The 13,752-nt window shown below is 47.6% G+C and overlaps 1 protein-coding gene across 7 annotated transcripts in view; it reads left to right on the top strand.

Moving 5' to 3' along the window:
• Window positions 1-13,752, top strand: part of RYR1 (ryanodine receptor 1) — a 211,666-nt gene that overhangs the window by 117,302 nt on the left and 80,612 nt on the right. For all 7 annotated transcript variants that reach the window (XM_088477043.1, XM_088477047.1, XM_088477044.1 and 4 more), the window contains exons 32-39: window positions 109-274; window positions 696-782; window positions 873-1,099; window positions 2,566-3,457; window positions 3,603-3,803; window positions 5,103-5,211; window positions 10,151-10,303; window positions 10,534-10,807. In XM_088477043.1, coding sequence (XP_088333169.1) covers window positions 109-274; window positions 696-782; window positions 873-1,099; window positions 2,566-3,457; window positions 3,603-3,803; window positions 5,103-5,211; window positions 10,151-10,303; window positions 10,534-10,807 — 2,109 coding nt within the window. The remainder of the gene's footprint in view (window positions 1-108; window positions 275-695; window positions 783-872; window positions 1,100-2,565; window positions 3,458-3,602; window positions 3,804-5,102; window positions 5,212-10,150; window positions 10,304-10,533; window positions 10,808-13,752) is intronic.

The raw sequence follows: 13,752 nt of genomic DNA, 5'->3' as shown, positions 1-13,752 counted from the left end.
TTAACAAGACTAGGTACCATGAATGGCAGTTCTGCTTCTAAATCTTATTGCACATGGTTTCTATATTATCTTGATATAAAGACCTGACCCCATTCATGTCACTTTCAGCATTAAGCGCAGCAATTGTTACATGGTATGGGGCGGAGAATTCAGCAGCAATACTCAACAAGCTCGGGTCCGAAAAGAGGACCTTGTGATTGGTTGCCTGATTGACCTAGCGACTGGGCTCATGACCTTCACCGCCAACAAGAAGGAGGTCAACACTTTTTTCCAGGTATACAGACTCATTTAGTAAATGTAATCTACTCTTGATAAGAAATAATCATATTTTTATGTTGGCAGACATAAATGGCCCCCAAACAAAGGACAGATAGATATAAACTAGGAAAGAAATATTTAATAGCAAACAGCTGTGAGAAAGAAAACATGGGGCATCTTCCATTACGTCAACTGCGCCACACTAGACCGTAGCCCATGTAGCTGCTCCGTTATTTTAAGCCATTACTGTATAATTATTTTACCTATACCACAGTCATTATACTTCCTGATTTTCGATGAGGTTTTTAAGAAATCTATTTTCTTTTGAAGAAAAGTTGTTTTTAAATATCTCAGCTTTTTGAATTGATTACGTATGACGTTGTCTCCTTAGATAAATGTTTAATACTTTTATGTGCTTTTATGTCTTCTCTCATCAGGTTGAACCTAACACAAAGCTGTTCCCAGCGGTCTTTGTTCAGCCCTTGAGCCAAAATTTGTTCCAGTTTGAACTGGGAAAATTAAAGGTATAGAACCCACAAACCTTATCACACATTGCTTTGAATCCTTTTTTTTTTAACATACAGTACGTCTCATTGGTACTTTCCCTCTCACAGAATATCATGCCCATATCGGCAGCCATGTTCCGCAGTGAAAATAAGAACCCAGTTCCGCAGTGCCCTCCTCGCCTGGATGCCCAGTTGTTGACGCCTGTGGTGTGGAGCCGGATGCCAAGTGACTTCTTGGCTGTGGAGGCAGGAAAGGTTACCGATAGGCATGGTTGGATGGTGGAATGCACAGAGCCGCTGATGATGATGGCTCTTCATATCCCAGAAGAGAACAGGTGAAAGCTTCATTTATGTTTTCTGCCAAAGGCAGCAATGGGACAAAGCAATGTGGCAGCTATGATACCGCCACCATTTTGTACTATCGTTACAGCAGGTCCGGGTCAAAATGTGATGTTTGTGTACAGAACCCATATGGTACGCAGTGTCATAAAATAAGACAATGGCCCTCATTCAGACCCACTCGCGAGTGGCTGTCCGCTCGCAAGTGGGTCGATGGTCTGCACTGTGCATGCGCATGACGGAGGGAGCTCCGTCGTGCGCATGCGCGAGACGCGCCGAGCGAAGGACTTTCCTTCGCTCGGAGTGTCTCATCAAAGGGGGCGTGCTGTCGATGTTGACTGACAGCACGCCCCCTTTGGTGGGCGTGCCTGCCAGACGGAGGCGTTCCCATGGGAAGCCGGCCCCACTGACATCACTAGTGATGTCAGTGGGAGTGATTTTGGCTCTGCTAGAGCCAAAATCACTCCTGGCCTTGCGGTTGAAAACCTCAACCGCAGGCTGTTGCTCGCAGTGGCGATGGTCGCGATGGTCAAGACCATCGCGACCATCATCCTGCACGCTCGTATATGCTGTGGGTGGTGACCCACAGCTATACGAGCGTCCAGGAGGACGCTCCATTTTAATGGAGGTGGGCCCTGATTCAGAGCGAGCGCTCTGGTCAGAGCGTCCGGCTCTGAATCAGGGCCAATGTCAAGTACAAGAACAATCCATATCTTTATTCTGCAGATTAATAATAAAATAGTACTACAGTAAAAAAAAAAAAAAAACAATTAAACAAAAATATATTTATGTGATTTTTTTTTATTAGCTCTAATTTAAGATTCCATCCCTCTATAACCGTTGATCTATGGGGCATATTTATTAAACAGATTTTGCAGGTAATCCCCCAAGGTCAATTTTACCTGCAAAATGTAAGTATCTCCATGATGTACAATATGACAGGGGTTCCGCAGCAGATATCAGAGCTATCTTGTGCAGTTCCCCCATTTCCGATCACATTAGCAGCCCCCATAGGTTTCTGTGTTGGGCTGCTATAATGTGATAGTAAGCAAGCTCTGGAATGCAGAGCCAGGAGAGGGATCCGGATCCCTCCCCCCAGTACTGGCCACTTGCGTATACGCAGCTGGTTACCGGGGGTGCGGCAGCACAAAGTAAAATGATGGCATCAGTATCTATCTATCTATCTATCTATCCACCCATCCACAGTAAATGTATAGATAAAACCACAAATACATGTATTTTACAGTCTTCATTTATCTCTTTTTAGATTTTTTTTTTTATTATTCAAGTCAAGCCCACGCTGCATTTTTATTTTTTAATGCATAAATATTATGTTGTACTAAAAAGTCTCAGGTGTCCTATTTTTGGAAATATGGTCGCCCTAATCATTGTATAATTGTTATTTACAGCCATTTTAACCTGGTTCTGTTTGTTGCATAATGCTAATTATTATTAACTGCAGGTGCATTGATATCCTTGAGCTGTCCGAACGCTTGAACATGCTGAAATTCCACTACCACACACTGAAGCTGTACTGCTCGGTCTGCGCCTTAGGGAATAACCGCGTGGCACATGCCCTCACAAGCCATGTGGACGAATCTCAGTTGTTGTACACCCTTGAGAGTAACCACCTGTCAGGTCTCCTTCGGTGTGGCTTCTATGACCTCCTCATCAGCATCCACCTGGAGTCAGCCAAGAGGGCACGTCTGACAATGAACAGTGAGTTCATTGTGCCCATGACTGACCAGACAAAGAGTATCACGCTCTTTCCCTATGAGAACAAGAAACATGGACTTCCCGGTGTAGGTATGAGTACTTGTCTGAAGCCAGAGCTTCATTTCTCTCATACCTGCTTCGTAAGCACCATTAGTGAACTTTACCTCCATAGTCCTTATATCCCACTGGACATACTGAAGACCAAGGCTATCAACATGTTGACAGAAGCTGTGTTGGATGGTGGACAGCACACCAGGGATCCTGTTGGGGGAAGTGTAGAGTTCCAATTTGTACCAGTCCTGAAGCTCATCTCCACACTCCTTATCATGGGTGTTTTTGAGGATGACGACGTGCGGCACATCTTGAAGATGATAGAACCCAACGTGTTTTCAGAAGAAGAGCAAGCAGAAGAAGAGGAGAAGGTGGAGGAAGGTGGGGAGGAAGGCACAGAAGAAGAAGAAGAAGAGGCTACTGAGAAAGATGGTGAGGTTGAAGAAGCTGGGAAAGAGGAAGAAGGTCAGGAAAAGACAGAAGAAGGCGAAGAGAAAGCAGTAGAGGCTGGAGAAGAGGAGACCGAAGAGGAAAGCCTGGAGGAAGGTTTGCTGCAGATGAAGCTGCCAGAGTCGGTGAAGTTGCAGGTGGGTTTTTTTTTATGTACAATTTTCGGACGTGATCGATAAAGCAAAAATTTTACTTTTCTTTTGTTATTTCACAAACAGGTCAATCTTCAGTAATTCTGCTAGGTAATAGTGTCAATTTAATCTACAAACTCTTCTCACACAGATGTGCAACTTACTGCAGTATTTCTGCGACCGGGAGTTGCAGCATCGCGTTGAAGCCATTATCGCATTCTCAGAGCGCCATGTAGACAGCTTGCAGACCAATCAGAGGAAGCGTTACAAGGAGCTTATGCAGGCATTTACTATGTCAGCAGCGGAGACTGCTCGCCGGACACGGGAATTCCGGTCCCCTCCACAAGAACAGGTGATATGGAAACCTTGGGATTCCTCATGTTGATGTCAGTCAATAGCCCCCACATCCTGACATTTGTCTGATACCCCTAGAGCACAAGACTCTTATAGCACCCTGCCCGCATATATCACATCAGAGGGCATTTGTATGTTGTTGGGGAGGCAATGTCACAGTGGACGGATTCTTCTGATTTGTGACTAAACTCCTTGGGGTTTATTTAGTAAGCATCAGGTTTTAAATTCTGATGCTTCCAATTGTGTTTATGCCCAAAATTTAAAATGGCAATGTTTTTACTAGCCGTGTTTTGCTAGTAAAATCATTGCCCTTTTACATTTTCCCCTAAAACACAATTGGAAGCACCAGGTTCTAGAACTTGATGCTTAGTAAATAACCTCCTTTGTACTTTAGTCATTATCAAGATGTATAAAACAGAGAAATCAAATACGGGTTTTCATATTCAAAAGACTTAAGGATAAAACAATGTATTTTATAAAAGTTGCAGAACTTGTACACACTAATGTGCCCATTGGTGGACAAATATCCAAATGAAAGTCTCTGTTGATCTGTACCAGAGACAGTTGTGTTGAAGGGTGTAGTAGGTATTACCACCGGCCGCATGGCCGGTGGTTCAAATCGCGACAGCGGCAGCCCGGCAAGGGTGAAGATCCCAATCATCCCTAAGGTAAGTATCGCTAACCTAATTCTACACCCTAACCCTCCCTTAGGGGTGCCTAACCCTAACCTTCCCCCCAAGTGCCTAACCCTAATCCCCCCCTTCCCCGCTGCCTAAACCTAAGTCCCCCGGGAGGGTGCCTAACCCTAACCTCCCCCGGGGGTGCCTAACCCTAACCCCCCCTTCCCCTAGCCTAAACCTAACCCTCCCTGGGGGCTGCCTAACCCTAAGGCCCCCCGGGAGCCCTAAACCTACCCCCCCCCTGCGGCTGTCCGCGCCCGGCTTACCTCCATTCGGTATGCTGGGCGTCGGTCTTCCAGCGTATGGTTAATGACAGGCGTTGAGTTTTCTACGCCTGTCAGTACCACGCCGGGATTAGAGAGTCTGGAAGCCGGAGGTCGGCATTTAGACCGTCGGCTTCCAGACTATTTCCCGTGTTGAATGACTGAAGCTGGTGTACTTCCAATATGTATTCTTCTGCATGGAGAACAAAAAGCCCCATTTTCTGCTGTGATATAGAATCATGAACTTTGATATAACAACCCTTTTTAACTTTGCTTTTGAGATCATCCCTGTAATAGATGAGACTGCCCTTACTCAGGCTTGTTATTCACGTGTGTTGCATCGCTCTTATTTAGATAAACATGTTGGTGAACTCCAAGAACATGCCCGAGGAGGACTACCCTGTGCCCGAGGAAATTCGGGACGAGCTGATCGAGTTCCATAGTGACCTTCTGTCCCACTGTGGTAAGCATACACCTACAGTATACTTGCCATGGAGGCAAACTGGGCTCATGATTTGATCTGCACTTGTTGGGGCCCAGTATATCATTTTTGACAAATGTCTATATTTACCAGCAAAAACAGCACAATGTGTATAGGACAGAGGGTGAGAGATGTATGAGACACTGGGAATTGATTTACCAATGCTGCTAAAACAGACACAGCGTTCTCCTCAGAAAATTTTGCCAGCCGGGTGGTATCAACTAGCAGCAGGGTGGTGGCCTTCGTGCAAAAAGGGGCGTAGCTTTACATGAAGGGGGCGTGGCCACACAATGGTACCAATTCACATGATGTCCACTACACAGTATGGCCCGTTTATTGCCCATTATGTACACAGTATGCCCCCTTATTGCACACTATGCCCACACTGTATAGCCCCTTACTGTACACTATGCCCACACAGTATGACCCCTTATTGCCCTTTGCAGAATGTACATGCCCCACACAGATGTGATCACACTTCAGTAAATCACAGAAAAGCTGAGTGGTGTCTAAACAGAAAAAACAGGTTATGCAAACCAGGGTGCACCATGTCTGCAAGCTTCTGGCCTGGGAGCAGGGAGGGGGCAAGGGTAGATGGCTGGGACAGTATTGGGGGCAAGAAGGTTAGGGATAGGCAGTGCTGGGGGTAAGGAGGGGGGTGCATACAGCAGTCAGGGCAAATGGGAAATACACACAGCTAAACAGTTGGGGATTGTGAAGGAATGCACAGTTACACTGTCAGGATTGGGGGGGTGGGGTGCACAGCTGCCCATTAATACTAGGCGAAGGGGCCACACAGCCGGGGAGTGACAGGGGCCACAAAGTCAGCCAGTAACACCAAGGACAGGGGTCCTCACCAGGGCTGCCATCAGAAATTGTGGGGCCCGGTACTGACAAAATAGGCAGGTCCCCCCTGGGGTAGAGGGCAGACTTGGGTGGAGCTGTGGAGCTACTTCGGCAGTGATGCATCAATTGGTGCATAAACCAGAGATGCTAGACATGGTGGGGGGGAGGGGTAAAGGGCAGGGAAGGATGGACATTACTGGGGAACACAGGGCAAGGAAGGATGGACATTACTGGGGAACACAGGGCAGGGGAGGCTGGACAAGAGGGGGCACTGGGCTGGCAAGAGTGAACTGGAGCAGGGAAGACAGGCTAGCTGGCTGGACTAGGAGGGGGTAGGGGGTGCAGGGAAGGCTGGATTGAGGGAGGGGCAGGGAGGATAGGCTGGCTAAACTAGAGGGCTGGCTGGACTGGAGTGCAGTGGGCAGGGAAGGAAGGCTGGCTGGACTGGGGAGGGGGTTTAGGGACGGCTGGCTAGACTGGGGGAGGGGCAGAGAAAGTAGGAAGGCAGGCTGGCTGGAATGGGGGTTGAGGGTGCGGACAGGGAAGGCTGACTGGCTGGAATGGGGGGGTGCAGGGAAGTCTGGCTAGACTGGGGGGGACAGTGCAGAGAAGGCAGGATGGCTGGCTGGATTAGGGGGTGTTGCAGGCTGGCTGGACTAGGGGGCAGTGCAGGGAAAGCTGGCTAGACTTGGGCGACAGTGCAGGGAAGGCAGAATGACTGGCTGGACTAGGGGGTGGGCAGGCTGGCTGGACTAAGGGGGCAGTGCAGGGAAATCTGGCTAGACTGGGGGTGGACAGTGCAGAGAAGGCAGGATGGCTGGCTGTACTAGGGGGTGTTGCAGGCTGGCTGGACTAGGGGGCAGTGCAGGGAAGGCTGGCTAGACTGGGGGGACAGTGCAGGGAAGGCAGAATGGCTGGCTGGACTAGGGGGTGGGCAGGCTGGCTGGACTAAGGGGGCAGTGTAGGTAAGGCTGGCTGGACTCGCGGGGTGCACAAGGCAGGATCAACCTACCTGCTCTTTTCATGGCACTTCCTGTCCTGAGAGAGAGGGGTGAAGAATGCATTGGGTGGCAGACAGGCAGAGAGACCATCAGTGTGCCGCTGCTGCATGTGAGCTATAGAGCTGGCCCTGAGCCAATCATAGCTCGGCGAACGGCAGCCAATCAGAGCAGCCGCTTCTGATTGCCTTCCGTTCTGCGTGCTGTAATTGGAGCTGGCCGTGAGCCAATCGCAGCTCGCGGGACAGCAGCCAATCAGGAGTGGCTGCTGAATGAATGGCTCACGGCAGCTCCAGTGTTTACATGCCGCATCGCTGCTGACTTTCCTTGCCGCTGCCACCCGAGCCCCTCTCTCTCCGGGCCCCCCCTGATGGCGGCCCTGGTCCTCACATTTCAGGGCGCTCCTCTCTACCAGCACCGTTTACACCTGAGCAGTTGCAGCACCAGCTTCTGGATGTGTTTCTGCAGCACCAACGGGTCTGTACACCTCCCCAGCCCAGGTCCGACATCCCCATTGAGGCACAGTGAATGGAGAGTGGCTGCGACGGGAGCAGAGTGTGAGGGAGAGGGACCGGAGTGTGGCTGAGTGAGCCGGGAACACAGGGGGCACAGGAAGAGTAACTGAGTCTGTGTCTGAATAGCGACGAGCGGGCAACAGCTGCAGAAGGCGGACACAGAGGGAGGAGGAGCCGCAAGCGCCAGGGGGATTCTGGGAGCTGTAGTGATGAGAATCTGCCGGCGGCGATTGGTTGAGAAAATGCCGCAAGCTGTGATTGGTTTCTGCGGCGCTGCACACAGGACAAACAGCACGTCCTGCAGGCCCCAGTCAGTTTAAAAAACCGGGTCCTGTGCGGCAAGATAATTTTGCCGGGCGGACCACCCTTTAAATAAAGCCTGGGGAGAACACTGAGACAAGGGGTAGTGTTCCCATAGCAACCAATCAGATTGTATCTATCATTTTTTAGGATGCAGTAGAGAAATAATAGATGATATCTGATTGGTTGCTTTGGGATATCTGATTGGTTGCTATGGTTGCTATGGGCAAGGCCACTACTTCAGGGATGTAAAGATGTAATGTTAATGTTGCACGTACAGTATCTGCTACTTGCAACTCTTTGTATTCGGGGCGTATCGGTGTACACGTGCAGTACTAGGAACGTCCATTTGGTTGGGGCGTACCGTGTTTTGATATATACAAATCATCAGATAACCTTTGAGACAAGACATACATTTTACACCTACATAAACAGTAATTTGTTATATATTACTGATAATTACCTGAGCAGCATAATCTCTTAATACAGTTCAGATGATGAGAGCTGATTATTGTTCTCTTTCTCTTTGAAGCAAATAGGATGGAGTTGTGGGGGGGGATTTTGTTTATTTTGAGACTGTGTTATTGGTGAAAGAGGAATATGCTACTGCACAGACTCCAGTCTTCCTGTCCTCCAGGGAGGCTTCATGCTTCATTCCAAGATGGCCACAGAGATACCTACTGAGCATGTGCAGGGGCCATCTTGTCTTTATTGTATACTGTGTACAGTGACATGGTGGGAGACAGAAGTCTCTTGCTTAGCTCTTATATGAGACCCGGTTAATTCCTATATATAAAGCTGTTCCAGCATCCTACACTGCTACCCGCAAACAGCATACGCTCACTGGCTGGTGAGCTGTATAAACCCCACTCCACTCAAACTCGACTCCATCACCAGTGTACATGTAACAGTGAGTACGACTAAACCTGCTATCTATCAATGGACCAACACTACTAGTTAAGTAACTGGGCTGTTCATAGTTTGATTCATCCATTGGTGTCTGCCTACATAACTCAATATTAACACCTGCACACACATCATATAGAATACAATATTTTGGTCTTTGACAAATACAGTATTAGGATGACAAGGCAGTTTTGTGGATTAAACAAGCAATACATCAAGTACAGTAATATATATTTTTTTAAATAAAGCCGCTTTATGTACAGTATCTTTATGTATATCTACTTATCTATATTCTGACTTACTACTGTATACATTTAACCCTAAGTATATCATTTTATATATTCAGTTGCTGTATATAGAATGAGAAAGTATGTATGAAAATTGCCCTTTAAATATACTTACAGGTGTATCTGTTTATGCGTATTTGGTTCTCCATTTTATATTTGCACCACTGTGTACTTGATAATATCTCTGCCTTTATTTGGAGAGGGCCGGGTCTATGTGGCTGCACTGCCTCCATTAATCCACTTGCGATAGTCGCCAACAGTATTATCAGCACTAGCCCTGACCTTGGTAGAAAAGATTTGCCTGAAATCAGATGGATCTCTGCACACGCCCTTAGCCTATGTGCGAACACCCCATTGCAGCCCAGTTACACCCATGTAGCTGCAAGGAGACCAGGCTGACTTTCGTTAAACTCTCAGTAGTCCGTGATTCCGCAGAGATCTAAGCCTCAGGCACCCACAGCCAGTTTGTGTGCAACTCTAAAACTCTAAATTGGGCCCCTTATGTGTATTCTTTTTGGACCAAGGACCATACTGTATAGAGGGCAATGAATCATCAGTTGTGAATGGAAGAAGGGAGATTTCACTATCAGCATTGGGAGAGGTTCTTTACTGTAAGAGTGATTAAGCTGTAGAATTATTTTATGAGGTGGTGGTTGCAAATTCACAGAATACAAAAATGGATTGGATGCCCGTCTTACTAAAAATAATACCTGTAACTGGAATCAGAACATTATGGGCTTTATTTATCCACTTGCCCTATTTAGGGGCAAGAAGGAATGATAACCACTCCTCTAATGCTAAAGTGGCCTCTCAATCAACATAAATAAAATGTATGAAAGGTTGAACTCAATGAGCCTCTTTCTTTTTTCTTTTTCAACCTAATTGTGTATATATCTTTTTATCTTTTTAAACATTGACACCCAGCAGTGTTGGCAGTCGTACTATTTCTGCAAACCATAAAGCTTTTGAATAATAATTTCTGCAGTTTCTGCTATACATTTTTGGGGCTTTTCGTTGTTGAGTTCGGTTTGTACGAGGTACATTAACAATAATGCCTTTTACCCCTCAGGCGTTCATATGGAAGGGGAAGAAGAAGAAGAGCAGGAAGACACGAGCCTGGCCAGACGTCTCTTAAATTTAGTGGAGAAAGTGCGGAACCTGCGGAGCAAAAAGGAGCCAGAACCTGTGCCAGAAGAAGAAGCAGAAGAAGAGCCAAAGCCAAGTAAGTGAGGGATTATGGGGCGGTGGACTCTTTTCAGTTTTACTATAGGGGGAAATTCATAGAGTGAAGTATTTCTATTAGTTGCTGACCAAGGAACTCAGTACTTCGAGTAAAGTGTCCATGGTAAAGGATTGGTCATGTGCGGAGCTGGAAAATCCCATGGTCCAGGCTGGTAGACTTTTCTCCAATTATTTATCGTTCATCATCATGTACTTTGTCTCTCCATCCAGGCACTCTGCAAGAGCTCATCTCTCACACCATGGTTCACTGGGCACAGGAGTCTTTCATCCAAAGCCCTGAGCTGGTTCGAGTGATGTTCAGCCTGCTGCACCGTCAGTACGATGGGCTGGGGGAGCTTATCCGAGCCTTGCCTAAGGCCTACACTATCAATGCTGTATCGGTTGAGGACACCATGAACCTTCTGGAGAGTCTGGGTCAGATTCGCTCACTGCTCATTGTCCAAATGGGACCCGAGGAGGAAAACCTGATGATACAGAGTATTGGGTCTGTCCTAAAACATCTTTTTTTTTCTTTCTGTCATAAAATTGAAGTTGTTTAATTACAAAATGTTTTGCACACTGAACAGTGGGCCTGATTCAGCAGTGCCTGTCTGTTTGATCGCTGTTTCATGAGCATGCATAAATTAGCCACTGTGTTTGCATACGCAGCAAGCATGAGAGCTCTCTGCGTGCGACAAGACTTGCAATATCTGCGGCTGGTCAGACCTGGTGTAAATGCTGCATGACTGCCCAATGTGAGTCGATGGTACCGCTGTTTACGCAGAAGAGTGAGGTTGGGCGAATATAAGAAGGCAGCAGTGGGCGTCTTTATGCCGGCTGTGCTTTGGCAGGCATTAGCATATTTTCGCAGCTGCGTTCCGTGCACAATCGCAGCTGCGATCGCATTAGTGATCGCTACTGAATCAGGCCCAATGTTTGCATGTTTGCATGCATTCCCTGATAAATAACAAAACCAGTATTTCTTCTTCAGGGTCCATAGGGGGTCCACAGGTATTACCATGGGGTGTAGCTGGTTGGAGTGAGCCGTGAACCGAACAGTTAAAGCTTTAGCTCCCAGGATCCACCGGCCCTCCTCTACATATACCCCACCCCCAGCCACAGGCAGCCAGTGTTTTCGTTTGGTGCTGGCAGAAGCAGTCGCACCTTTGAGAACAGTGGGGCTGTGCTAGACAGCCCAAAGCTTTTATTTTCAGTTTTAAAGTTTTTACTTTGTTTCTGAGCAAGTCGCGCTGAGCGTCCTAATGGACTCCTGCGTGACTGCTCCTACTACCCCTGCTGGTGCCGCAACACTGTGAGCGGTCCATGATTACGGCGGGCACCAGCGAAGCTTTGCTGGCGCTTTCCTGGGAGAACCTGGAATGCAGCCGGATAACGGGGATGTCAGGTAAGGCGAATCCCTGCCTGCGGGGAAACGCGTCTGAATGCAGTACTTACCTCTGGCTGTGGAGACCAGCCGGTGGCCACTGTTGTGGGGTGACTGGTGCGTCCGCTGCCCCACTACACCACCAGGGAAGTAAAATCTGGCATCTTGGGCCTTTGTTAAGCTAGTAGACCCGGGGATTAATACAGCAGTGGGGAAGTAAACGCTCCCCTGACAGCCCCTCCCCCAGCTCAGAGTGTGATTTCTCAGCTGAGTCTTCCCACATCTGAGCTGCTCCTCCTACACCCTCCTCCCTAATGAGACGCTTCAGTGTTTTAATCAGGGATTTTCTGAAGCTGTGGGTCTCAGGACATCAGGTCTTGTCTCCCTGTATACCTCTCCCTGGAGCCAGGTTATACAGCACTCAAATCCTACCAGCCTAGTGTTGCTTGAGTAGTTGATTCAGTGCCCATTGCAAGTATATTAATATCTGTATTTATTTGCATTGTATGTGACTTGTGCTAGCTCTGCTATGGTGACATATGGTACTGCCTTTAACTATGTGACTGTCAGTTGTATCTATCCCTGCTGCTCTATCTTAACCCATCACTACCAGGTGTGTAGGGGTTCATTTGTACTTCACATTTACTTGTATTTGTGAAGGGTGTCACATTGCATTATTAGCTATACACTTTATTGTGTGCTGCTTAATGGTATTACTATGTCTTCCAAAGGCAAGGGTAAACAGGAGGCTGCAGCTCCTGTGCTGGTTACATGCATAACCTGTGCAGCAGGCTTTTCCTCTCAGGATATTGTGCAGGATGGTCAGTGTGCTAATTATCATGTACCTCCTCACCAGCCTACCTTACCAGTACTGGTGCAGGAGCCACCTTGGGTGTCTTATCAGCCTGCATGCTTCCTCCCACTGTGAGGTACCCACAGCAGTTAGCCTGCTAGGTTCGTACACCCCATATATCCTTCCTGGATGGATGCTTATGCCCACCCAGCTCAGAATATGGCTCATACGTCTGCTGCCTTTCAGCAAGATATGTTACAGGCGGACAGACCATTAGCCACCAAAGCACATAGGCGGCCTGTATTATTTCAGTCTGCCCAGCTTTCAAATTCTGACACATCATCTGAGGAGGCAGATAATGTACAGGGTTCTCCTCCAGGGTCCCCCTCAGGTGAGGAGGCCCATCATTCAATAGTGCATGTTCTTTCTCTAGTAAGGGCTGTTAAAACAATCTTGAATATAGAGGATGTGGAACCCGCTCCTAAGCCTAAAGCCCCGGTGTTTAAAAGACAAAAGGTGATTAAAGCTGAGTTCCCTCAATCAGAACAGCTCACTGTGCTTATGGGGGAAGCATGGAATATTTCTCAAAAATGGTTCCAGATTCCAAGGAGACTAGCATCTTTTTACCCTCTCCCACCTGGTGAGTGTACTAAATGGGAAGTCCCTCCTATGGTGGATTCTCATGTGGCACGTTTAGTTAAGAACTCTAAGTTGCCCATACCATCCGCATCCTCCCTTAAGAATGCTACAGATAGAAAACTAGAGACTTGTCTTAAGTCTGTTTACTCGTTTTCTGGCGCTATTACTAGGCCTGCTAGGGCCGCAGCCTGGGTTGCTAAGGCTGTTGAAAGATGGGTGAATGCACTGGAAGTCAGCATGTCATCAGACACTACCAGGGAGCAACTGACCTTCATCTCCCATATTCGGGAGGCTGCCTCTTATTTGGAAGAAGCTGCGTTGGATACTGGACTCATTGCTTCTAAAGCATCTGCGACCTCGGTAGTTGCCCGCAGAGTCCTTTGGCTATGATCCTGCACAGTGGACATGGAATCTAAGAAAGCCCTTGAATCCTTGCATTTATCTGGCAATGTATTGGTTGATGAACAATTGGACAAGATAGTGGCTACTCTGGCAGCCTCAAAATCTGCTTTTTTGCCGTCAGCAGCTACTCCTAAGCCTAATAGGTCTTCATTTCGGGTCTTTCGTCTCCAAGGTAAGGAAAAAAGGACAGTCCTTTCCAAGACAGCCTGCTTCAGACAAGACCAACAAGTCT

The sequence above is a fragment of the Taudactylus pleione genome, unplaced genomic scaffold (genome assembly GCF_031769625.1).
Source record: "Taudactylus pleione unplaced genomic scaffold, aTauple2 ptg000199l, whole genome shotgun sequence".
Lineage (NCBI taxonomy): Eukaryota > Metazoa > Chordata > Amphibia > Anura > Myobatrachidae > Taudactylus > Taudactylus pleione.
Note: the sequence above shows the minus strand (reverse complement) of the source record. Positions and strands in the feature narration are given on the sequence as shown.